Source organism: Taudactylus pleione, unplaced genomic scaffold, assembly GCF_031769625.1.
Source record: "Taudactylus pleione unplaced genomic scaffold, aTauple2 ptg001123l, whole genome shotgun sequence".
Lineage (NCBI taxonomy): Eukaryota > Metazoa > Chordata > Amphibia > Anura > Myobatrachidae > Taudactylus > Taudactylus pleione.
This window is the reverse complement of record NW_028285524.1, coordinates 13,461-38,300: the sequence shown is the minus strand read 5'-3', so window position 1 is coordinate 38,300 and position 24,840 is coordinate 13,461. Positions and strand designations below refer to the sequence as shown.

The 24,840-nt window shown below is 45.5% G+C and overlaps 2 protein-coding genes across 4 annotated transcripts; both read right to left on the bottom strand.

Moving 5' to 3' along the window:
* Nucleotides 1-264: 264 nt before the first annotated feature.
* Nucleotides 265-4,156, bottom strand: LOC148453616 (ciliary microtubule-associated protein 2-like). 2 transcript variants are annotated; one of them, XM_088461890.1, is made up of 4 exons: nt 4,091-4,156; nt 2,296-2,424; nt 1,802-1,923; nt 265-547 (listed from the first exon to the last, which is right to left on the bottom strand). In XM_088461890.1, the coding sequence occupies exons 1-4, from the start codon at nt 4,139-4,141 to the stop codon at nt 457-459; spliced, it is 393 nt and encodes a 130-aa protein (XP_088318016.1). In that variant the 5' UTR covers nt 4,142-4,156; the 3' UTR covers nt 265-456. The 2 variants fall into 2 exon arrangements, 1 of the variants encoding a protein (XP_088318016.1); XR_015874883.1 differs by having other exon boundaries at nt 266-547; nt 4,005-4,131.
* An 8,493-nt stretch (nt 4,157-12,649) lies between these two features.
* On the bottom strand, nt 12,650-22,954 carry LOC148453615 (ciliary microtubule-associated protein 2-like). 2 transcript variants are annotated; one of them, XM_088461891.1, is made up of 6 exons: nt 22,694-22,954; nt 14,355-14,442; nt 13,696-13,859; nt 13,501-13,623; nt 12,798-12,933; nt 12,650-12,731 (listed from the first exon to the last, which is right to left on the bottom strand). In XM_088461891.1, the coding sequence occupies exons 3-5, from the start codon at nt 13,783-13,785 to the stop codon at nt 12,820-12,822; spliced, it is 327 nt and encodes a 108-aa protein (XP_088318017.1). In that variant the 5' UTR covers nt 13,786-13,859; nt 14,355-14,442; nt 22,694-22,954; the 3' UTR covers nt 12,650-12,731; nt 12,798-12,819. The 2 variants fall into 2 exon arrangements, with proteins under 2 accessions (XP_088318017.1, XP_088318018.1); XM_088461892.1 differs by having other exon boundaries at nt 13,701-13,859.
* Nucleotides 22,955-24,840: the final 1,886 nt, after the last annotated feature.

Genomic DNA, 24,840 nt, shown 5'->3' with positions numbered 1-24,840 from the left:
CACCCTATGAGTTGAATATAAATCTGTTATAGTGTCAATGGTGAAGTTATTTAATCGGAGGGGGATATCATTGCCAACAATTATTATTGAAAGATAACAGCAGTGACTACTCCCTCATAGGACTCTAATTCATTTACCCATCCATGCTGAATCCCTCAATTACACTGAAGGACAGTGTTATGAATTGAGCTGTTGGAAAACCTGGGAGTGCTTCATAAAATAACAAGAGGTAATAACTATTGAATATCTCCTGGAACATATAAGAAACAGACCACTATATATAACAATTATCCTGATGAAAATGAGTAACGTGTGCAATTAATAGCAATAGACAGATTTTTGCATTAAGATGTTAATGATTAATTCCCACAGTTCCTCTTAACACATAAAACATTAGATTATCCATCATTTCAAGTTCTCAGCCAAAATGATGTCCGGTAAGCCTCATCCTCTCTCTCATGTAGTAGTAGATTGTAGTAGAGGACCATTAGCCGGTGCTACTAATGGCTGAACAGGCAAAGTACTGTGTGATCTCTGGATCCGTTCCCTAGAACAACAAACAGTGGAATTAGAAAATATAATGGCCGTCAGAATGAGAATTCAAGTCCATCTTCTTGTAGGGCACAACTTACATGTTAAGAGGATGTATAAACAATACACTACTGAGGGGGACATTTCTGAGACTGATGCACAGATAACAGAACACAAAAGTTGCTGTAACTCAGCAACCAATCAGTTTTTCTAGTACAGTTTGAATAAATTAAAGGCAGCATCTAGAGCTCTTTAGCCTCAGTGAGCCCACTGGTTGCTAATCACATGTTAGTATATATTATACTAAGGATGTGGTTCCCAAACTGGGTTCTGTGGTACCTGGGGTGCAAATAAATTACTTGGGCCACCATATTTGTAGGCTGGGCCATGTGCTACCTGTTAGCCTTAGAACGTCAGAGTGCAGCCAATTACACAGGCTGCACTACTTGTGTGTGGCTGTGCTGTACAGCCCCATCTGTCTTCTCATTTCTCCTCCCTCCTTCTCTGTGCAGCAAAGTGAGAAGAGGTTAATGAGCACCAAATATTTGCTGCCAATACAACAAGGGTGAATGAGCGCTCTGCACAGATTCCTGTCCTGATGGGAGAATTCATTGTTGTCTCTTCTTCACCAGTCCAGCCCTGACTTTGGTCCACCCACCCAAGTTTGTCACATCCTCTGTGTGCATCTCTGCTCCCTCTCTGTGTCCCTATCTGTCCCTCTCTATCTCCAAAATGTAATATGTACCTGTTTCTCTGTCAATCCTTTGTGGGTATATCTCCCATTGTCCCTCATCCCAGCTATTCCCCCTATGTTTTTTTGGGGGGAGATTCATTTAAGTATGAAGTTCCAACTGTGCACACAGCAGGTTATTACTGATGAAAAGTCTAGCTTACTCTTGCTTGCACCTCTATGGGGTGCAAGAAAAAACGTGTTAGGAATTCCCGTCATAGGACCCACATTGTATTAGTGCACAAGGTTCCAACAGAACCTCGAAGCTAATGGAGGAGTCTATTTACTAAGCTTTAGATGGAGATAAAGTGGACAAAGCTAAAGTACCAATCAACCAGCCCCTAGCTGTCATTTTTCAAACACAGCAGTTAGGAGCTGATTGGAATGCACTTGATCTTAGTAAATAGCTCCCCCCTGGCCTAGGGATGCTGTGAAAAAAATGCTGAGGACCTAAGGGGACCATGTACCAAACAAAGTTTGGGAACCACTGTACTAGGGTATGTTAACCATTGAATGCAAAAGAACCAAATTGTAACTCACTTGAAAGCTTTTTCTTTTTCCCGATCAGAGAAAGAGCGTGCGGTTTTTGAGAGAAATGCAGATCGGTAAGTTTTGCCACTTGTGGGTTTGTTGATATCGTATCGACCAACGCCGACTGGGTTCTGCAATGTGACAAGTACAGTAGATTAACTGAATGTGAGAAACAAGGGGACTGGATAATCCGGAGGTTCTAATACTCTGTCTAAGACATAAGCTTTCAATTTGAAGACAGTACTAATTCAGGGTCCATATTCATAAACGTGGCGAACAGAAGGAAAATGCTAAAAGTATTTGAAACTATTTTTATACTATAAAGCAAAAAAATAAAAAGCTTGCTGTAAATGTGAGTGCGAAATACCCATAGATCTCAGGGAGTTAATGTGTAAATTTGTGCAGAGCAACCCAAAATCTTAGGAAGAGCTAACTTAGGCCGAGTCAGCACCAGTAATGCAGAAATAAAAAGAACATCTATATTCTATGCACAATAAACTTACATTACTTCCAAAGAGGACTCTGCATGACTTTCTGTCAAATCGCTTAGCAGAGGTCAGGAAGGGAACCGAGGACTGCCTCACAGAAGCGAACACTGATTTTACATCATAGGAACCAGGACCTGGGGAATGCTATCATGAAAAACAATAGATCAAGATGCAGTGACACACAGTATATTAGTATAACACAGGCATAACAGGCCGCACAGACACTTCCTGTAAGAACTCTTGCTGCGCGTACATAAACATTGCAGATGTTATTGCCTAGGTGTCATTAGTATTGATACTGGAAGCTAGTCACTAGGAGGACTGTCACAGATCACCCCACTAACCATGTGCACTTTATTGCTCCCTCTAGGGACTGATTCTGAGCCAGACAAAGTGGCGTACGTGTTTGCGCTCTTCTGTCACAGTCTCACCTGTGACTTTATGCTAATTCTACAATAAGCACTTGGTGTACAGCCGTGCGCAGGAATGTGCAAGGACTGAGACAGCCACTTTGTGCATCTGTAGGTGCTACATTACTGCTTGGTGCGTCACTGCTAGGTGCAGATTCTCCGTCAGAGTGTGGCCTCCAATGCACGCAATTAAGCATCTGATTCCAAAACCCCTCCTGCGACACACCCGCAAAACTCCCATAACACACCCATAAGATGCATCTTCCTGTGTCAGAAGAGCCACCTCCCAGTTACCGTTCAGGAATGCCCAATACATTTCTGATTCCATGCAAAGGTATCATTGGGTCCTGCGACTTTGTACCCACATACTGTGGGACGCTCAAGCTGAAATTTAAACGCATGCAAAGTTGAAAAAACATTGACCAATGCGAGAATATCGGCATTGGAACATACTCATAATAGGGCTCAATGGGTACATTTACTCAAGTGAGTTTTTAGAAGTGGAGATGTTGCCCATAGCAACCAATCGGATTCTAACTATTAGATTCTAGTTAAATGTTAAGTAGAATCTGATTGGTTGCTATGGGCAACATATCCACCTCTAAAAATTCTCACTTTATTAAATATATCCCCTAGTGTCTTCATTTACCTTTATGTAGCATATGTGGTGTAGCACTTGCATGAAAGTACGTGATCACCAGCCAGCATCAGTGAGCTACTATAATTATATATGAGACGCAAGAGTGGGATGGCCAAGTATAAGCTTCCCCAATATATCATTTCTGCACGATTCATGCTGCCCAATAGACACCAGCACAGCAGTTCCAATGCCTTATTTAGCCCCTCAGTTCCTTCCATCTTTAACATACTGTATGTGCAGTCCTTTTAAATAACCAGCTCTGGAAAGCTGTGTTCTATATGTACAGTACATACATTTTGTATTAAGGAATGTATCAAATTCAGGATTCTGTTGGAGACTTGGATGGACCTTAACAGCAACTCAAACATTTGGGATTCATTTAGATCCATGGGATTCAGCCAACTAAACCCAAATTCTGAGCTTACAGGAATGTTAGTGCACAAAACACTTGTTACAGCCAGGAGTCAAAATACTATTTTATCATGCTAAGTCTTAATATGCAATTAAGTAATGGAAACATATTATATGGCCCATCCATAGTTGTGTACATTTGCATAAAGGGTGCATTTGTATACATTCACACCCATCCAAGTTTCCATGGTAATACAGGCTAGATTTTGAAGCAGACATCCTGCAAATGGTTTGTACTGGATAATCAAATCCTGAATACTGACAAGTGGCCGGGGACAGTGGGCAAGCGAGCTGTAGAATATCCTGTCCGTTGGAGTTTTTGGAAAGCGATGAATTGTTCCAAACTTGCCATGTTTCTTTTTTTGATCATTTTCAAGATCTTCAATGAATGACTTTGCATCAAAGTATCCTAGCTCTGTCTGATAACATTCCTAGGGATATAATGAAACAGACATAAATACACACACAGAATAACCACCATATTCTGGCCACTTGTTTTTGCCTTTTTGGGAGAATGTAGGTGGGTTGAGTCTAGCACGTGATGTTCTGAAGCTATATCATGTGCACTGTGAATATATTTCATACACTTCTATTAGCACATTCAGTCATATTTTTAACCTCCATCTGTATTGAATCAGGAATACTAGAAGCAGAATTTAGGGTTGGCCATCGACCATTGATGATTGGCAACCATCAATGGTCTGATGTCGATCATAACTAGTTTTACCGTCAATCGGAGGCCACCAATGGTGAACATCAATGGCAAAATCCAAATGGCTAATGCCGGCTGTGTTCAGCGCATGCGCAGAGTTAAACCATTGATGGCTCAATCATTGATGGTTTCTTACTGATGGTTTGAAACCATTAGCCATGGATAACAGAGCCGTTGTTGGTCGACCCTAGTAGAATTTTGTGCACATGATTGGCGTAGCAGCACTGATAGCAGAAAGGCCGAGTTTTGCATAAAAAAAAAATCCTGTGGATATTCATGTCCCTGATGTCCACTCAAAGCACTAATCTTATAGGTAGGCATGGTATGTAAAACAGTATCTATGCTTATAAAGTAAATGCAAAAAAGATGAGGCAGTTTGTGTCCAGTTCTCCAAAGAACAGGAAACCCAATGTAAGGGCCGATGCAGATTTGAACGTAACTTTGTTTTGCAATTGGCTTCTGAGTGTTTTTGTGCTGTGTATGCTCCATAGCCGAGTCCTATGCAACTCAGTCGCATGACCGCTTCGCAGGCCTATCAACAGAATTGCGTGCTATGCAGAGTAGTGTGTACACAGCGATATGGCTGTTATCAGACTGGTGCATTCATAACAATGGTGTCTATGAAAGCGAGCAAATGCATAGGGACAGTGGGCTGAACAGATGGGACAGCACAGTTGGTATAGTGGTTAGCATTGCAGACTCACAGTTCCAAGATCAGGAGTTCAGTTCCTGACCAAGGCCTTCGGCTCTCCCAGTTTCCTCCCAGACTCCAAAAAACATAGCGTAGATTTACTGACTTCTGATAAAAAAGGACCCTAGTGTGTATGTATGTTCATGGGATACGGACCATAGATTGTAAGAACCATTGGGGCAGTGAAGGACTGAATTGTTCTTTGTAAAGCGTAGCATTATATATTCTAAATGTAAATAAATAAATGCGTACAGCTCTGCAAACAGGTGATCAACCACATTAGTTTCCTGTGCGCACAGTAGCGTATAACTGCATCCAACTTACATTCAACCCCTCATCGGCCCCATAGTGTGAAACTTGTGAGATTATTATATATATAAATAATATAAAATAAGAGATATGGTAAGAACTTACCTTTGATATCTCTATTTCTGCAAGGTCCATAGGGTTCCACAGGGATACCTTGGGTTATAGTCATGGCTTGGCCATCGGGCACCACACAGTTAACTTTGTGCTCCCAGTATGCACTGGGTCCCCCTCCCCCAGGCCAAGGCACCTCAATTCAGTAATAAGCCAAGGCCATAGGAGGAGAGAAAAAGAGAGAAGGAAGTCTGGAATACACAAGAATCACATTCTCACAACAGGGAGACGGAAAATCGGTGACCAGAACCAGACCCATATGAAGCACAGGGCGACAGGGTGGGCTCCTTGTGGAACCCTATGGACCTTGCAGAAATAGTGATAACAAAGGTAAGTTCTTACCATCTCTCTTATTTTCTGCAGCAGGCTCCATAGGGTATCCACAGGGATACCTTGGGAGTTCCCAAAGCAGTATCCTCAACGGTGGGGGCGCTCCTGTGCAGAAAGGAGCTGCCCATGATGGACCCACAGACCTCATAGAATGAGCAGTAACAGAGGGCGGAACAGGAATGCCCTCATGACTGTAAGCCTCAGAAATCGCCATGCGAATCCACCTGGCCAACGCTTGCTTGTTGGCCGGCCAACCCTTCTTATGGAAACCATAGAGGACGAACAAAGTGTCCGACTTCCTAAGGGAACTGGTATGGTAAAACCGTAGAGCTCGTACCACAAGGTCTTGTGAGTTAAAGGCCGGCACTACAATTTCCCCATTAATGTGGAAACTATAGACCACCTTAGGCAGGAACCCAAGGCAAGTCCGAAGCACTGCCCTGCTGCTGTGAAAAACCAGAAAGAGCCCCCAAATCTGACACCCTCCTGGCGGAAGCAATAGCCAGGAGAAACACAGTCTTAGCTGTGAGCCATTTGAGATCCACTGAGCCCAGTAGTTCAAATGGAGGTCAATTCCCAAGGAGCCACAGTAGGCACAAAGGGAGGCTGTATGCGAAGAGCACCCTGCATAAAAGGTGCGAACATCCGAGAGTGGAGCAATCCTCCACTGAAACCACACAGACAGTGCGGAAACATGTACTTTCAATGAGGCTAGACGAAGACCCTTATCTAATCCTGCCTGGAGAAAAGCCAGAACCCTGGATATCCGAAATACCTGGGAATCGTACCCCCTGGGGCGACACCATTCAAAGAAGGTATGCCATACCCTGTGGTAAATCCTGGCAGAAGCAGGTTTCCGAAGCATGGATGTCTCAAGACCCACGCCGTCAAAGACAGACGACTCAAATCCGTGTAAACACAAGGACCCTGAGACAACAGGTCCGGACGTTGAGGAAACAGCAACAGAGCGTCTATGGAGAGACTCTGAAGATCTGAGTACCAGTGACGTCCGACCACACTGGAGCCACCAGCAGGATCATGCCTCCCTCTTGCTTGAACTTCTTCAATACCCGAGGAAGAAGGGAGAAAGGAAGAAACAGGTACGCAAACTGGAAGGTCCACCGAACCGACAGAGCGTCTACCAGGAGAGCCTCTGCGTCTCTTGTTCTGGACCCGTACACTCTTAGCTTGCATTTGTATCTGGAGGCCATGAGATCTATCTCTGGAAAACCCCATTTGTCCACCAGGAGTTGGAAGACCTCCTGGTGAAGTGACCACTTCCCTGGATGTACATCGTGTCGACTGAGGAAGTCCGCTTCAGAGTTGAGTACTCCTGGAATGAACACTGCCGTATGGAATCTCATGCATGAACACCACACATTATGCACAGTTAAGCTGCTAACATGACGCTCAGTAGCGAATGCACAATATCCTGCATGCGAACGCTGTTTATTAGCTGCATGCGTGCACATCTGCCCCAAATCAGATAAACCTAACTAGCGTCTTTACATCAAACCCCACATACTCACACATTACATATTCACATACAAGGTTCCAAAAGCTTTAAGGTATAAGATTCAAGTATGCACATTTACTATAATTGCTATGAAATAAAGATTATTTTGTAACTAAGGTTTTATATGTGATAAGTAAGCCATGTTTGGTATTGTACTGATGCATACTCTCTCAACAGTATTCCGGTAACATCGATGTAGAGATCGCAAAAGGCATTCTCAACTAATGGACCGCAGAGACTTCAAGCAACAAAATGAACATTATATGACCAACCATTAGGATTTGCATGAGGTGGGAAACCAGAGACCACCAGTTGTTAGAGGCTGGACTGTGTATATTTGAACCAACCTGTTAAATGCCTTGTAACATATGCCCTCTCCTTTAGGACCAATGGTATTAGCAACAAACTTCTCTATTGTGTTGTCTATTTCTGGAGGGTATAAATATGTGTGCTCTGACCCTGGGTTTCGAGTCTTCGTGCTGAATGCTGATTGATGAGGGGTTTCTTGCTGATGCCTACATCTGGTCCAGAGCGCTGCGTATGTATAACTGTACTTGGGTCTGTATAATTCCTTTGCGCTAAATTTGTACTTATAACTAGCGTGTAACTGACTGTACTTTTGCTTGAATAATATTTTGTGCTTTGGAACCACAGGTTCTAGGTCTGGAGTCTTTATTTACTGTATAACTGCGTACGCAAAATAGCGTCGTCCTTAGAGGTTTATAGGCAGGATATCAGAAGGTATAGGCAGGGGTGTATAGAGGTTCAAAGGCAGAATCCTTAATCCGACCATGTGATCCATCCCATCTGAAGAGGATCAGCCTCTGTAGAGGTCTTGAACGAAACTGGGCATATTCCACCATGTCGAATGTCGACACCATGGAAATCAGTAATCTCAATGCCAAGTGAATGAACACCTGGCGACCCTGGAGACAGGAACGTAACCTGGTATGTAGGGCTGAGATCTTCTCCTCTGTAAAGAAGATTCTCTGCTGCTGAGAGTCCAACAGTGCTCCCAGATGCATCATCCTCTGAGATGGCATCAGTGAGGACTTTTTCCAATCGATCAGCCGTGAGTATGCAACACCGATATTGTCAGTTGCAGATGATTGCGAAGTACCTCCGGAGACCCTGCTAGGAAAAGCAGGTTGTCCATGAAAGGTAACAGGCGAACCCCCTGTAACCGCAGGCGAGCCACCATGACCGCCATTACCTTGGTGAACACCTGCGGAGACGCGGAAAGAACAAACGGCAGCGGTTGAAACTGGTAATGGTGATCCAATACAGCAAATCTGAGAAACCTCTGAGGAGCCGTAGCAATGGGGATATGCAGGTAGGCATCCTGAATATTCAGGGACACCATGAAATCCCCAGGTTCCATAGCTAATATAATGGAACGTCGAGTCTCCATACTGAACCGAGGGACCCTCAGAGACTTGTTGAGAGCCTTGAAGTTGAGAATAGGACGGACAGAACCGTTCGGTTTTGGTACCAAAAAGAGATTGGAATAAGAACCCATCCCCCTGAGGGACGGGGGGACTGGAACTATGACCCCGTCTTGGAGCATAGAACTTACCACTTTCTGGATTTCCAGAGCCTTTGTGGAATGAAGGCCTACCTCCGGAGTGTAGGAAACAAAACTGATGGGGAGGCCTTCTGTTGAAGGAGAGGGCGTACCCGTGAGAAACCACTTCTCTGACCCAGGTGTCTGTGATAATCATCCACCAGTGCTGGGCAAACCAAAGAAGTCGGCCTCCCACCCTGGGGTTCCCCAAGGGGAGGCCCAACTCATGCTGAGAGTTTGCCCTAGGCTTGGTGACAAGGCGTCTAGCACTCCAAGGTCGCTTCTTGGACTAGGGTGTCTTCCTGGTGGCTCCTGATGGCCTGGGAAAAGACTGCACCTTCTGCTTACCTTGAGGACGATCGTCTTTTCAGCCTAAGTAGCAGTCCTAGACGGAGCCTGAGGCGATGGCAGACATGCAGACTTTGCAGCTGCCAATGTACTTACAATTTTATCCAGGTCTGGGCCGAAGAGGACCAGACCATTAAACGGCAAGCCTTCCAGGCCCTTCTTTGAATGCAGACGTGGAATCTAAGAACGTAACCACCACGATCGGCAAGCCGAAACTGCTGCTGCTGAAATCCTGGAAGTAAGCAGGCTAACATCCAACGCTGCTTCGCTAATATAAGTAGCAGAATCACGGATACTACCAGCACCGTCTGCTCCTCAGAAGCATCAGAGGAGAATGACGATTAAAAAGCATCAGCCCATTTTTCCATGGCCCAAGCCACCCAACAGACCGCCATGAGCAGTCTGGCGGATCCCCCGGCCAAAGAGTAAATGGATGTTAAGTAAATCTCTACCTTGCGGTCCGAAACGTCCTTAAATGAGGACATAGACGGCATGGGTAAGATTGCACTCTTAATCAGGCGTGTCACATGGGAATCCACCTGAGGAGGGGTGTCCCACTTAGTGAAGTAATCCTCTGCAAAGGGATAAGAATATGAGTCTCTTTTGGGGCTGAAACATTCTGCCTGGGAATTTCCACGCTTCCTCCATATGGTCCACCAGCTGACCAGAGAGGAAAAACTGACGCCTTACCTTTTAAAGTATGCGTAAGACGATGCAGTCTCAGGGAGACAGTCATCCTCCATAACCCTGCGGAAAGCTTTAATTAGCCCGGATACATAAATCCTGCACTTATACTCAACCGCTTAAGTGGGTCGTTCAGAGTCAGATTCCGGGAGCTCCCCTTCATCTGACATCATCATCGTCATAATGTGGTAACAGTGGCGCTACTAATGGTCTCTCAGCAGGCCGTAGAGCGGGCACCTGCAAAACGTCCGTTAAGTTCTGTACTGTGGCGGACCGAGGGCCTGATTCAGAGACGGATGCTCTGAAAGAGCGCTCGCTCTGATTCAGGGCGGTTTTCTTTTTGTGCGGCCTCCAGGCAACTCGCATAGCTGTGGGTGACCACCCACAGCTATTGCGACCGGCCAGGCCATCGCGACCATCGGGGCTTGTGGTAGGGTCTTGTGGACGCAAGCCTCAGAGAGCTTCCGGCTCTAATAGAGCCGGAAGCTCTCCCACTGACATCACTGGTGATGTCAGTGGGGCCACCCACAAACGGCAGGCGTTCGCTTGGGAACGCCTCAGTTTGTGAAGCCACCCCCCCGCCACGCCTCCAAAATGGTGCGAGCTGTCGATCAAAATTGATAGCCGCCCCGTTTTGGTGCAAGACCCGGAGCAACGGAGCGCCCGTCGCTAGCCGGGTCTCACGCGTGCGCACGTCAGAGCCGGCGCTTGCCTGCATGAACAGCGCTATCATCAACCACTCAGATGCTAAGTCTGAAGTGGGAATAGCGCTACCTGACCAAACATTAAGCTGTAGGAGAGGTAGGATGGTGGGGGACCCAGGCTCCACATTCCTACTCAGCGTTGCTGTGCATCCAAGATGGCCACCGTGCGTTCTGTAGGCGGAGCCGTGGGGAAGGATCCCAAGCACCAGCGCGCCAAGCCTCAGTAGAAAGGCAGCTGGTGCAGTGAGAGAGGGGTCTTTCCCATAGTCTAAAACCGGAAAAGCACCCTCTCTGGCAGGCCATTAACCCTCAGGATGCTGGAGCGCTTCCTTAATGCTCCAGCCCCATATCCCTGGTGGTCTAGTGGTAGCGCAGGATGAGTACCTGGCTCCACTAACTGCACCCCTCAGGTAGCCCCCAGCCCTGAGGACACTGGACTGTGCCACAGTGGGCTCCGTCCGCAGACGCCCCCTGTGCTTACCTTGTTGCTCCCTGTGCACCTGACCACAGTCCTGCTAGCTGGGACCCCCAGAAAAGCCTGCCGAGTTCCCTGGTTCAGTACCGGTGGCTCAGCGCCAGCAGGGGTGTAGGTGGGGGTAGTGGGGGCTTCCGCTGGACTGTCCCCACTAGCCGCACTTGCAGTCTTCTTAACTTCGGGGCTGTTTTTGCCAGCAGCCCCCATGCAGTGACCCGACTATGGCCGGGTACCAACTGAAACTGAGGTGCCTTGGCCTGGGGGCGGGGTTATAGGAGGGGGGCCCAGTGCATGCTGGGAGCACAAAGTTAACTGTGTGGTGCCCGATGGCCAAGCCAGGACTATAACCCAAGGTAACCCTGTGGATACCCTATGGAGCCTGCTGCATAAATATATTTTAAATAAACAAATTCAAATGTTGTTTTCTGTATTAGTTCCCTAATCGTAAACAATTATAGACATTCCACCCATAACTGCACCAAGTGGGACAATAATAACACCAATTTGACCTACAATGTTACAAGTTTCTCCAGATAAAGTTGGCCAAATCTGGCAATTTCCACATACAATTTATTCATTTACCACCCCTGCAGTGTCTTTGATCAAGAGGTCATAAAATCTTGTGGGTGGCTGTATTTTATTGTACTGTATTGTATTGTATAGGGTGCAGTTATTCAACCTCACCTCCTGATGGTCAGATCTGCCTTATTCAGAGATGTACGCAAACCCAATGGTGTGAGATCTGTGCATGTGCAGATCTCGTTCTGAGAGATCGCTAGCAGTGCCCCCTAAGCCACAACATGAATGACAAGCTGCGGCAGTTTGGGGACTGGGTGGTCTTGAAAACAGATGTGTCGGCCCCATTTTTGAGGCACGCCGTGGCCAGTGTCTGCGTCTTGCAACACAGGGTTACTCAGATGGCAGATGTTCCCACAGAGTGAGCCGATGCTGCACCCCTCGGATCTGCAATGCATACAGTAGGCGTCATTTTAAACTAGACGCCACCTGTGGCATAAGCATATTATTGCACAGCCGCTGCATGCAGAGTCGCAGTCTGTGCATTATCACCCATCTCTGATCAGGCCCAGAGTCTTCTGGATTTCCAAGTTGGCCACAGAACAGAGAAGATTGCTTTTTCTTATTTTTTTAAACAAGGGAATATTGTGATCATTACATGGTAGCCATAAATCACAAACAATACTTAAAGAGAAGTATACCATTTATATAATAATTGAAAATAAAAAAGTACAGGCATATACTATTGTATACCTCCTGTACCGTTCGTCATATACTGGTTCCCTAATTTCTTATATTCAGTTTTATACATGTACATACTATATGTGGTCAGCATCTTCCATTCAATGACCTCTAATGGAAGCGTTCCACTTTGTAGCATACTTACAGGTGTAGCAAAGTGTCCGTACAGGATGTGCTGTGATCTTGGCCCGGTGAATAGGTCATAAGGTCCTCTTTTACCCACAACGTGCTTCAAGGTTTCATCTATGGAGCATTTTAGGTTGTAGGTTCCTGGTCCCGGCACACATTCCTGAAATATGAGCAGTGCATTAGGAAAGCAATGACACACGGCCCCTCTCATCCCATAATCACTTACATTGCTGCTTGCTGAGCCACATTTAGTCGTTTCGCTGTCCATTATACCCTTGGAGCTGGCAGACTCTGAAGCCCTCTCTTCTATGAGTGTGTGGATTCCCTGCTTTGCCGTAAGTTCCAGGTCCTGGGGTACAATTCTGTGTGGAGGACAGAAACAGGAATCATGAACAAAATAGATCACATAGCAAACATTCATCTGCATGTGACATCATTCACACACTGCCAGGAAGGGGGTACAGAACTGATTCAGGTGTCTATTTATTAAGATGAGAAAAGTCCTTTCTCTGGTGTTTTCACCAAAGGGCTTTTCTGTGCTTTTATTACATTATTAACAGATTAGCACCAGTGAAATCAGTTTGTGAGGCTTACCCCCGCCCCTATAAATCTCTATGGAGATGGCAGCTTACTGTAATTTATTCAGATTGCGTTACACTGTACCCGACAACGGGGACATGCAAAAATGGAAATACTTTGCTTCGCCAGCGTCGGGTCAAGCTACCGTGTAAAACAGAGGGGGCGCTGCCAGGGCATGCTTATATTACTGTGACCGTTCGCCGGCAGCACTAGGCTGGGAATTGGTTAATCGGTCCCATAAATGCACAGTGTGTACCTAGAACTAGCCTACAGTTTGGCTGACCCACAATGTGTAGAGGATCATTGTGCATATTCCTAGAACTCCTCTATCACTGTTTAACATGCTCTACCTTTAATTCGTCCTTGAATCGCACATCTTTAGTGTTACACAGTCCTCGCACGCTGGCAGGTTTCTTTTCCATTAGCTCCAGAAATGACTTTATGTTGTATCGACCCGGCCCCATGTTTTGCTTCTAAAGTAATCAAGCATACAAACGTTTCAGAAAATTGATTCATGTTTCCCAGAGTGTAAATTACAGCTTCACCTCACCAGCAAACGGTTCCTCTCCCATGTTTCCTTGTACAGGACATGTGGCATCACAGTCAGCCGTTCTGTTTCTTCTGCTCTTTTCCATCCAGGCGTAGATGCAACTCGCTCCAGAACGAAAGGATTATAGGGATTATAGGTTCCAGGCCCTAAACGTCTTGCCTGGATTAAATCACAGTCTTTTTACAGATACAATTTATGTCCAACATTCACATTCTTACTTAAAAATAAGAAAAAACGTGAAAAATGTTTTCTTTCTCAAGAAAAACATATAGAGAAAACCAGTCTTACCCTATAAAATACAGCCCTGCAATCAACAGAGGCTTAGGTAGATGAGGGACAGAGGGGGTAAGTGGTGTCCTGTGACCTCTAAAAGGACATTATTGTTATTCGGATGTAGCCTTGAACTGTACATCTTTCATAAACTTTCTTGAATCTAAAATCAACTTCATCAACTAGATCTTATTTAATAACATGGTGCAATGAGCATGAACTGTTTCAATCCACAGCAACCAACCAGATATCACTTTACAGGACTCTAGAGACACAAATTAATTTATGTAGTTGCCATTGGCTACTGCATGTTCCCCTCCTAATATTTTATGAAATATGTTCTTTAGAGTTTCTTAGCCAGTGGTGTATCATATATGTACTCACTGTCTCTGAAGTTGCCCTCTTGCAGTAAGGTACTTGTGTGTAGGAACCAGGTTTCTTAAATTCAGGATAAACCGCAGATACATCAAATCTATGGGATAAGATAGAAAATCTAAATGTAACTATTTATGTAAAAAAATGTATTTGTTGTTCACTCATTGGTTCGTGGCTAAAAAGTGTGTAAACATTAAAGAACAGTGGGGCCTGATTCACTACGGATAACTATTGCAATCGCGGCTGCGATTACGCACACAGGTGTGCTGAAACAATATGCTAATGAATGCTATCGCAATGCCGTCGCACAGCCAACATACAGACGCCCACTACCGCTATGTCACATCCGTAATACCTTGCAGTGCTGTGTATACATCGGGAACATCGAGTAACATCGGCCCCTCACGCACAATTACAGCAGGTATGACCTTACTCATAAATTGCTCGTTGCACGCAGTGAGTACTCAAGCTGTGTATGCCGTCGCAGTGGACAATTTATGCACGTCCATGCAACGGCGTTCAAACGGACAGGCACGCCAACGTTTCTCCAGCCACTCCTCCATCACCACCCCCAAACACCCTCCTGTCCTTCAGTCTGTGATGGCTTTGTATCGATCGCAATGCTAACTCACGTACGCGCACTGCAATGCATACGAAGTACGTACCATCGGCCGATTTTCGATCCGTAATGAATCAGGCCCAGTGACCGCAAACCATGACTGATTCTACATAAGTAACTAATTGCTTCCTGACCATATGATAGAGGTTCCCAAACTCCGCCATACAGTCCATGTTTTAAGGATATCCATGCTTGAGCACAGGTGATCTACCGTATATACTCGAGTATAAGCCGAGTTTTTCAGCACAAAAAATGTGCTGAAAAAGTACCCCCTCGGCTTATACCCGAGTCAAGTGTAGCGCTGACCGGACGGAGTTCGGTCAGCGCTACACACTGCCAAACACACAGCCGCCGGAGCCGGCTGCTGCGTGTTTGGTGTAATCAGCAGCGGCTGAGAGTCTGTCAGACTCTCAGCGGCTGCTGCTGCTCCCACTGCGGGAGCCATCTTCCGGCTCCCGCAGTGGGTGATGGGAGACAAGTCGTCATGACGACGTCTCTCCCATGAAAGCGGCCGGAGGAGCGGACAGCGGCGGGACCAGGAGCGGGATTTTCAGGTAAGTGTTTTTTTTTTTTATTCTTGTTAAGTCTCTCTCTACTGCGGGGGGGGGGGGGGGGGCGGACTGTATAAATCACCGGGACTCTTGGAAATGGTTGCACCAGTTGTTTAGCAGATTAGAACTTAGATGCTGATTAAGTACCGCCGTGTGTAAAGTGGAATCCAGTTCCGACTTATATATTAAAGTAGGGTCATATGTTAATTTTTCATATACTGCAGTGTCCAAAAGTTGATTATCTAATTCCTGTTTGTACTGGAGAATATTTTGAATATTCAGGATTGAGGATGTTCATGGACACCATTGTTAATACACCGCTATTTAAGGTAAGCTTCCTTATTTGTCACACTTTTGCACCCTGATGACAAGACCGCCCAGGTCTTGAAACGTTGGCGAATAAAGTCACTTTTCTTCATTTATAAAGACCGTGGAGTGCCGCCTGTAGCTGTTTTCTGACAGACATCGCATTTTTACATACATACACATATATATATATATATATATATATATATATACACACTGTACAAAAAAAATAGGCAGCACTCGGAGACTGGATAAGACTCGTGAAACCCTCAGCCGAGGGACTTTTAATCAATCATAGGTCGACGTTTCGGGGTCTTGCACCCCTTCCTCAGGACAGCAGAATAACACAATTCAAACAAACAGACATATTTATATCATAACTACTCACCACTAAACAGGCGCCATGCACACCTGAGCTCCGTCCAGCAGCCGCACTTCCGGTCGCGGCAAGTCCGCAAAAACCGGAAGTGACAATTAGATATCAGGTCTAAAAAATTTGAGAGGAGAGGGTATCCGGTGGAAGAATTGATTAAGGCTAGACAAAAAGCATTGTCTGAGTAGGGAAGAGTTATTGAGAATTGATCCTAAGGACAAAAAGCTAAATCAGCTACCATGGGTCCATGAATACGATGTTAAGAGCAAATATACCAACAAAAGAGCTAAGAAGTTATGGCCCATTATTACATCTGATCCAGAGCTAAAGTGTTTGCACAATACTAAACTATTACCTAGCTATACCAGAGGGAGAAATATCAAAGATCTGGTGGTTAAAACTGATGTGACAAATTTTTTAAAACCTATGCCTAAGCCCAATTTCTTGACACGTAAAGATGGATGTTTTAAGTGCCTAGGGTGCACGACGTGTTCATATCTTGAGACCGGGGATACCATACTCCATCCATACTCGGGGAAAAGATATAAAATTAAGTGGCCTTTGACATGTACCTCTAGATTCATCATCTATGTTATTATATGCCCATGTGGCCTATATTACATAGGCAAAACTGAATGCCAATTTAAAATCAGAATGGCTCAACATAGATCGGCAATTAGAACAGCTATCTCCACTAATGGTAGTGAACAACCGGTAGCACGCCACTTTGCGCATAACAAACACAGTATAGCGACCCTCAGATATAAGATTATTGACCATGTACCCTTGTCACTAAGGGGTGGTGATAGAGGAAGGAAACTCCTGCAATTGGAGACACAGTGGATCTGTAGATTGGATACTCTTTTTCCTCGAGGGTTAAATGACTCTTTGGGTCTTATTAATTTCTTATAAATTTGTGTAATTTTGGATGGCTTTATATGCCAATGTTGTGGATCTTCTATGACATGAATATGTTCATTAAGGATTGTATATGCATTTAAATTTGGTAGTAGTGGTGTTTTTTTGCCCACTAGATGGCTCCATTTCTCCATTATGTAGTATTGATTTTTTACTTGTCATATTGATGACAATAAGACGCAATGTCATTAGTGGCAAAATGTTTTTTATAGTGTTACTAATGCATTTTTTATCTTTAGTTATATGTCCACGTTAGAATATGTGTATTTTATTTGAGTATTTATATGTATGTGTATTCACTTTACACTTTTTGTAAGTATCACTTTTTATACACAACAAAGTTTGTATAATCCTTTCTGTGCATGATATTTGTACGCAGATCTTATGTTTTTTACACAGTGTACATGTGCTGAGATATATACACTTTATGGATCTATTGCATTATGATAATGACTAAGTTTGTTCACGATCGCACTGTGTATGTTATTGCAGGTTGCCATGGCGCTGGGTCCCGCCCGGGTGATGTCACTTCCGGTTTTTGCGGACGTGCCGCGACCGGAAGTGCGGCTGCTGGACGGAGCTCAGGTGTGCATGGCGCCTGTTTAGTGGTGAGTAGTTATGATATAAATATGTCTGTTTGTTTGTATTGTGTTATTCTGCTGTCCTGAGGAAGGGGTGCAAGACTCCGAAAGGTCGACCTATGATTGATTAAAAGTCCCTCGGCTGAGGGTTTCACGAGTCTTATCCAGTCTCCGAGTGCTGCCTATTTTTTTGTACAGTGTGTATTGGGGGTGCTGTCCTCCTAATAAGGAAGGCACCGGAGCAAGGTGTGGGCTGTTTGTCCAAGTTACACTGCGTGAAGGAGTGCCGGAGTTGTTGCTTATATATATCTATACACACACACACACACACGTATAATACGAGGGCAAATAGCACCCTGCCCTCCAGGAGGGCAAAAAGCGCCCTGCCCTCACAGCCTGCGGGTGCCGTCTTCACCCGCGGGACGCAGTGTCCCGCAGGGGGAGAAATGTGCGGTGACCCAGTCACCGCCGGAGAATAGACGCCGGGTAGCATCTATTCTCCCTCTCTGCAGCGCTTGGGGGCTGCCCGGCGTGTCCGTAAGTGCCGGGCACGCCCCCAAGTATGACGAAAAGGGGACGCGTCTTATACACACACCCCCTTTTTGGGCGCGCGCACAACGTTGCCCTCTCTAGCTCCGGCACCCTGCCTGCCGCCGGAGCTAGAGTGAACACTAGGACACTAATATATATATATATATATATATATATATATATACACACCCACACAGGACACTATAGAATTATATATATTTCTGCTGGTGCATACCTGGTGCTGCAGTACTGTACAATAATATTGGGCAGTTTGCTGCTGGGCGCTGGCAGCCTGGCTCAGTGCTGCATTACATCTGCTGCCTGGTCTGAAGTCTGAGGCTGACGGCGCAGGGGCTAGAGACAGAGCAAAGGCTCCGTCAGCCATTTTTTTTTTTAACTCCATCAAGCATCCAGCTGCCTGATCGCATGGAGGGGGATCAGATATTGAAGGGCGGGCTGAGTGTGAACTGACCTGGCGTCCCGGCAGCCCAATCCACCCCCATCCACCCCCGGAATCAGTCCAGGAGGGGCGCATACATAGCACCAGGACTCAGGGAACATTGAAGACTGGAGGCGGAGCAGCAGACTGGGCCGGCCAATGACATCGCCGGCACAGGACCCAGGCAGCTGCCGCAGCCTCTAGCATTGTGAGCCATATTCAAGTAGAGGTGTAGTTTTCACCTGTCCGACTGTTCGCTTCATTCGCCTGTTTCAGAGGCGAATTTATTCCATGCTCGTCCCCGCTTTTCGCCTAATTCAATTGCAAGACAGGCGAAAACGGAAATAGGCGACTGCGGAACAGGCGAAAAATACTGAAAGAATTGGGGAAATGAGTCTGTACCCCAGAAAAAGATATATTAACCTAGGGAATCAATATAAATGTGTACTAATAGCCCTAATAAGACTATTTTGGGTACTTAAGTTGTGTAAATTGCTTGCTATTAGCGTCTTTGTAAAAGTGGTGAAGAATGGCATAAAGCTGTATTTTTTGGTGAAATTAAGTAAACCAGTCAAATTTGGGGTGCTTGAAAAGGGTGCTAGCATGTTTTTATGTCTCTAAAGTGAACTTTTAAAAAACGTGAAAAATCCACCTGCTGCATGCACCTGCAATCCCAAAAACCCCTGACCCATACTTGGGGACCCCCAAGAAGTCTATTTCGATACTTTTAATGTTTATCCCCCCACTTTTTAAATTCTCACCCCAAAAATGACATGTCTTTTTTGGGGTGTTCTTAGGTTTTTGTTTCTGTTTTTTTTGCAGATTTGTCCTTTGGTGGGCTGTCCCAAGGGGTCTGAGTTTTTTCACCACGTTTACACCCCAAAATAAAGATTTTGCATTTCTTTTCACCAGCTATTGATTGGAGAATCATTTTTGGAGAATTGTTTCCACTTAGGCGAAATTGTCCTGGAATTGAATTTGGCGAATTTTTTTTTAGGCAAATTTTTCACAAAAAAACAGGTGAATATGGCTTTTCGCCTCTAATTGAATTCCCCTCTATGTGTGTCTGTTTAGTTTGTCTTCTCCGCGGTTGGGTGGGAGGGAGCGGGTGTAATGGGCGCCGCCACTGGGATTCACCGGGTCTCAGCCTGCAATAGTGGCTTCTAAGAGAGGGAAGGCAATGCCCTCTCTCCAAGACAGCCTCAGCGGGCCGCCCATCAGGTCCCGACGCTCTTAGGCAGCTGCCTAAAGCTGCCTAATGGAAGCGCCGGCCCTGGAAGTGTCAGCTTATAAAACCTGCCACTACGTAAATAAAGCCCCTATAGTGCGAAGTTAGAGTTCAGCTGGAGACTATGGTGTATCCCTTCATGAGTGTTGGTGCAGTATTATATACATCAATTACCAGACCATATTTCAGTTTTTCGGTTATTCCAAAAAAATATATTTTTTAAAATGCTTTTTGTGCCCTGTTGTATGACACCTGACAGGAAGATCTCAACAGAAGGACAGCACTAGAGCATTTCATGGTAAAAAAATATTTTTCTAAGTTGGTTTAATTTCACTTTATTTTTCTATAAACATTTAGTTCTAATTTTAAGTTGCATAACATATCTGCAACTGCACGTTTAAATGTATTAACATGGGTGGGAGCTTTCATACTGCTAATCCTGCCACTAGCTAAAATACACTATAGGATTTGACGGCAGATAGGAACCACTTGGCCCATCTAGTCTGCCCATTTTATTTTGGTAAAAGAACCGTATATGATGCTTTAGAAACATAGGCCCTCATTCAGAGCCGCTCGTTAGCGGCTGTACGCTCGTTCCGAGCGATGTTTGCACATCTGCGCATGCGTACGCGTTTTAGTACGCATGCGCGAACCAGTCAGTGCGGCCGAAAATCCTTTGTACGCTATATAGCGAGTGCCTGCTATTTTGAGTGACAGAATGAGGCGTATGTGGGTGGTAACAGGGGAAGGTGCTTGAAAATGGGGAGTGGAGATCCGAACGCAGGCGTGCTTAAAGGTCAAAGCGGGCGTTTTATGGGTGTGTATATTTAAAACAGCAGCGTCATTGACCACGTCACTGGGTTATTTTATAGCCAGAACTGCACGCAAATTTGTGGTAGCAAACACCAACCACAAGAATAGCGAGCAGTTAATACGCTGGTCGATGTACTCGATTAATCTAATAAATAGCGGACATGACGTAGGATGCGTGCGGCCAGGGGGCGTTTTTAACAAATAAACGAGCGTATGTTTTGCACGCTCGTTCAGACTTAGAGGTGTGGACAGACAGCAATGTGCGTACGGATCATTTGAATAGCCACCCCTTGTTTTTAAACGAACGACCGCAAATAGCGAACGGCTCTGAATGAGGGCCATAGACTCTAGGGAAATAGTGCACATTTATCAACAACATAAAAAATTATATTTCCATTTAAAATTCGATTCGCTGTTTACCAAACATGAAACTGGCATTTCACCTAAAAATTTTCAAAGTGTCTTTTCAAGGTCATCAAGGCAAATTTACATCATTATTGGTAGAGTTCAGTATAAATGGACTTTGTCATTGTGTAATGTCAAAATGCCAAACTATTGGAACAGTGTGGAGGGTCAAAGAGCCTGATTCATTACGGATTGCACAGCGAAAATATGCTAATGTTTGCAATCTCAGTGCCATCGCAGCCTAAAATAAGGATGACCACTTCTCCTTACTCACATCCATAATACTTTGCAAATCTGCATAATCATCGGTAGCAACGAGTACCATCAGACCCTCACGCACACTTGCACAAGGTCAGAATTTGCTAACCTCATCGCACGCAGTGAGATCCCAAGCTGCATATGCCATCGAAGTGGCATTTATGCACGCCACTGTAATGGCGTTCAAATGCACTGGCATGTCTGAGTTTTGCCGACCACCCCCCCAATCACCACTCCCAAACACTCACTCTGTTATAGGCCTGTGTAGTCACTGCGATCGCAGTCCGATCGCAGTGACATTTGCGCACTGCAATGCAAACGCAACAATCGGCCGTCTTCGTGCATAATCGCAGTTGCGATCAGTAACGAATCAGGCCCAAAGTGCAAATAGGGGTGTGTTTACTTAATACAGAGTATTATCCTTTATTTCTTGCGCTGCTTATACATGAATGACTTTCACCAATATTGTACCGTGTAAACCTTTTTTTTATCAGGAGACATCTGGGCATTATAGAACAGTTCTCTACTTGAAAGCAACTTCTATTACTATAATTGATGCTGCTATTATTCTGGTGCCATTTCAATTATAATCTATGTGATTCCCACTGTTGTCACATTCTCATTATTGCATATATTTTGCCACATTTTGGACTCAATTACTAAACATTATTTGTCCATATTATCTATTGTAGGCATTATTATTCTTTATAAATGATTGTCTATCTCCCCTTTAAAATACCTTGGGCTCATTTCAGCCATCTACTTAACGCAGGGGTGTATCTAGGGGTCCGAGCACCCCTGGCAAAGTAAAGGACCTGCGCCCCCCTCCCGCTCCCCTCCTTTTTATAGGAATAATTATACTTTCTAATTATAACTTAAATATTTGCAAATAAAAACAAAATTAATCAGTTTTAAAAGAACTAAAAAACTCTTTATGAAGCTATCTGGGGCTGCTATGAATAACAGGCACACAGGAAATTAACTACTGCACAAACTTCTTACCCCGTTACCCTCCTGCTCATCCCCCTTACTACACTATGGGTGGTATTCAATTGTTATAGTACTCCCAATCTCCCGTCTAGTGACAGGAGATCGCAGGGCGCTTTTCAATTGTTGCAGCTGATCGTGAAGTGTTCAGGTTTAGCCGTGTAAAGCAGCTTCCCCCGACCAAAGTGCTGGGCGCGAGCGCGAAAAGTGATGTTTGGGTGCCCAAACAGGTCACTTTTCGCACATTTCAGCTCGCAACCCGCTGGGGCTGCGAGGGGCGTAACAATTGAATACCGCCCTATAAGGACAAAGCTATCAGGGGCTACCCACTCCACTTACTTGAGTTGCAGATTGCTGGCAGGTCTCTGGTGGGCTGGAAGACTGCTGGGCCCTGTCACTGGTAAGCGGGCTGCTGGGCTCCCTGGCTGGTGCTGGCTGCTGGGCTCCCTGGCTGGCAGGTTGCTTGTCTAACCAGATGCAGCATGCAGACTCAGCATAGGGAAGTAGAATCCATGTGCAGGTGGAACGCATAATTCCTTTCTACTTCCCTTCCTGTGTACACACAGCACAAGTCCACTCACCACTATACAGGCAATCATTTGTCCAGTAGCCTGTCATTTAAAGTTTGTCCCACCCCCACCATTGGACCTTATCCAATCAGCGTGGGGTGTAGTGGACGGGTGACAGAGAGGACAGAGACAGAGACAACTTCAAGTACTGTATGTAATTTATGTGTTTAACACTTTGCTGCCAGCCAATTTTATGCGTTGGGGAGGAGGATTTGTGCTATAGAAGCTGCTGCCTGTGACTAAGAGCAGACGCTGCCTCTTGCCTGTCTGCTCTAAATCAGTGATCCCCGCAGCAGCAGTACACACACGATACACAGAGCAGTCAGGGAGGAGGGAGGACGGGCTTAGGCTGCTCAGCTCCAGGACAGCGTGTCCTGTCATGCTGCAGCTACATTGTTTCACATACATGATAGAAGAACTAACCAGCCAGCTGCTGTGTGTGTGTGATAGCGCTGGATGTAGATACGCCCCTGACTTAACGATACATTAAAGAAAGTTAGGCTGTAACATTATAGACCTTCTCATACACCAAGGTGTGCTGTTATGTCTCTGTTTGCTTTAGTTTCCCACTGTCCCAAAAGCATTATATTCCCGCAGCCTGTGCGTCCTGGGCTGGACATTTGTACCTGGCCTCCTGGCTGCCGAAGGGAGCTCCACTAAACTTCTTCTTCTCCGCCATACCTGCGCCTGGTCACCATAACAACGGAGACGCCTGTCTCCTTCCCTGCTACTACCGCATCACGTGATGACACTCACTAGCCAATCAGAGCACTGGCACAGTGGTGTGACGTCAGATGCCATGCAGCGTCCTGTGTGTGTTAGCGCCTGTCTCCTCATAACCTGCAGATGATGTCTCCTCCTGCCCTGGCTAGTGGCTACCTGTCAGTGCATTTTACTGTGATTGCTCTACAGAGAATATGAACTGCTTTATGTACCTTCCCACAAATACTGAGCCGGCCCTAGGCATACTAAGCAAATGCCTAGGGCGACTGAAACGCCTTGGGGCGGGGAGGCATTCCAGGGCTCTGATGCTGCCCCCACACCCTTCGCGACGCTGCCTCACCCCCTCCCCTCCCGTTGCAGCTCCGATCGGGCACTACAGTACGGTAGTCAGCCAGTCAGGTGACTGACTGTGAGCCAGGTCAGAAGAATGAGCGTCTGCATAGAAGCTCATTCTGGCTATTGGCTGCAGTAGGAGAGAAGATGGCCGCGGAGGGAATGCTGCGCATGCCCAGTCACGGCCACTCTTCCCATGTGCCTTTGCGGAACAGAGCCATGTGTGACCTCACGGCTCTGCTCCCAGACTAACCGCCGGCACTCCACCCGCATTGCCCAGCGCCCAGCCCTTGCCCAGCAGCATTACCTGCATCAAAAAGTAAGTGTAACCTGCGTAGGCAGGCAATGTTGGCAGAGAGGGGGGCTGAGCTGTCATATATATATATATATATATATCCCCAAAAAAAACAACAATGTCATAGATATGTGTGTGTGTGTATTTATATCTATCTATATATAGATAGATATACATACACACACACAAACATATCTATGATATCTTTGTTTTTTTGGGGATATATATAGATATATATCTATAGATATTTATAATATATATATATGTTGACAATGGATCAGCGGCACTCAGGAGTCTTTAAAAGTTAGTGAAGAAAAGGTGTCTTTATTTCGACGTTTCGGGGGTTAAGTGACCCCGTCTTTAGGAACCTGTGTGTGTTCCTGAAGACGGGGTCACTTGACCCCGAAACGTCGAAATAAAGACACCTTTTCTTCACTAACTTTTAAAGACTCCTGAGTGCCGCTGATCCATTGTCGACTTCATTGAGGGGAGTGATCTCTACCCTCTGAGGGCACCTGGAGCAAGGTATATACCCTGACTAGGGTTTGCAGAGTGCCGGGCCATTT

Coding starts and splice junctions, on each gene's coding strand:
- LOC148453616 (XM_088461890.1), bottom strand. CDS start 4,141: ATGCAAAGTCATTCATTGAAGATCTTGAAAATGATCAAAAAAAGAAAC. Junction 2,425..4,090: donor TGATCAAAAAAAGAAACATG/GCAAGTTTGGAA, acceptor TTTTCATGATAG/CATTCCCCAGGTCCTGGTTC. Junction 1,924..2,295: donor GAGTCCTCTTTGGAAGTAAT/GTAAGTTTATTG, acceptor GTCACATTGCAG/AACCCAGTCGGCGTTGGTCG.
- LOC148453615 (XM_088461891.1), bottom strand. CDS start 13,785: ATGGAAAAGAGCAGAAGAAACAGAACGGCTGACTGTGATGCCACATGT. Junction 13,624..13,695: donor AGGAACCGTTTGCTGGTGAG/GTGAAGCTGTAA, acceptor TGATTACTTTAG/AAGCAAAACATGGGGCCGGG. Junction 12,934..13,500: donor GATTCAAGGACGAATTAAAG/GTAGAGCATGTT, acceptor TCCTCCACACAG/AATTGTACCCCAGGACCTGG.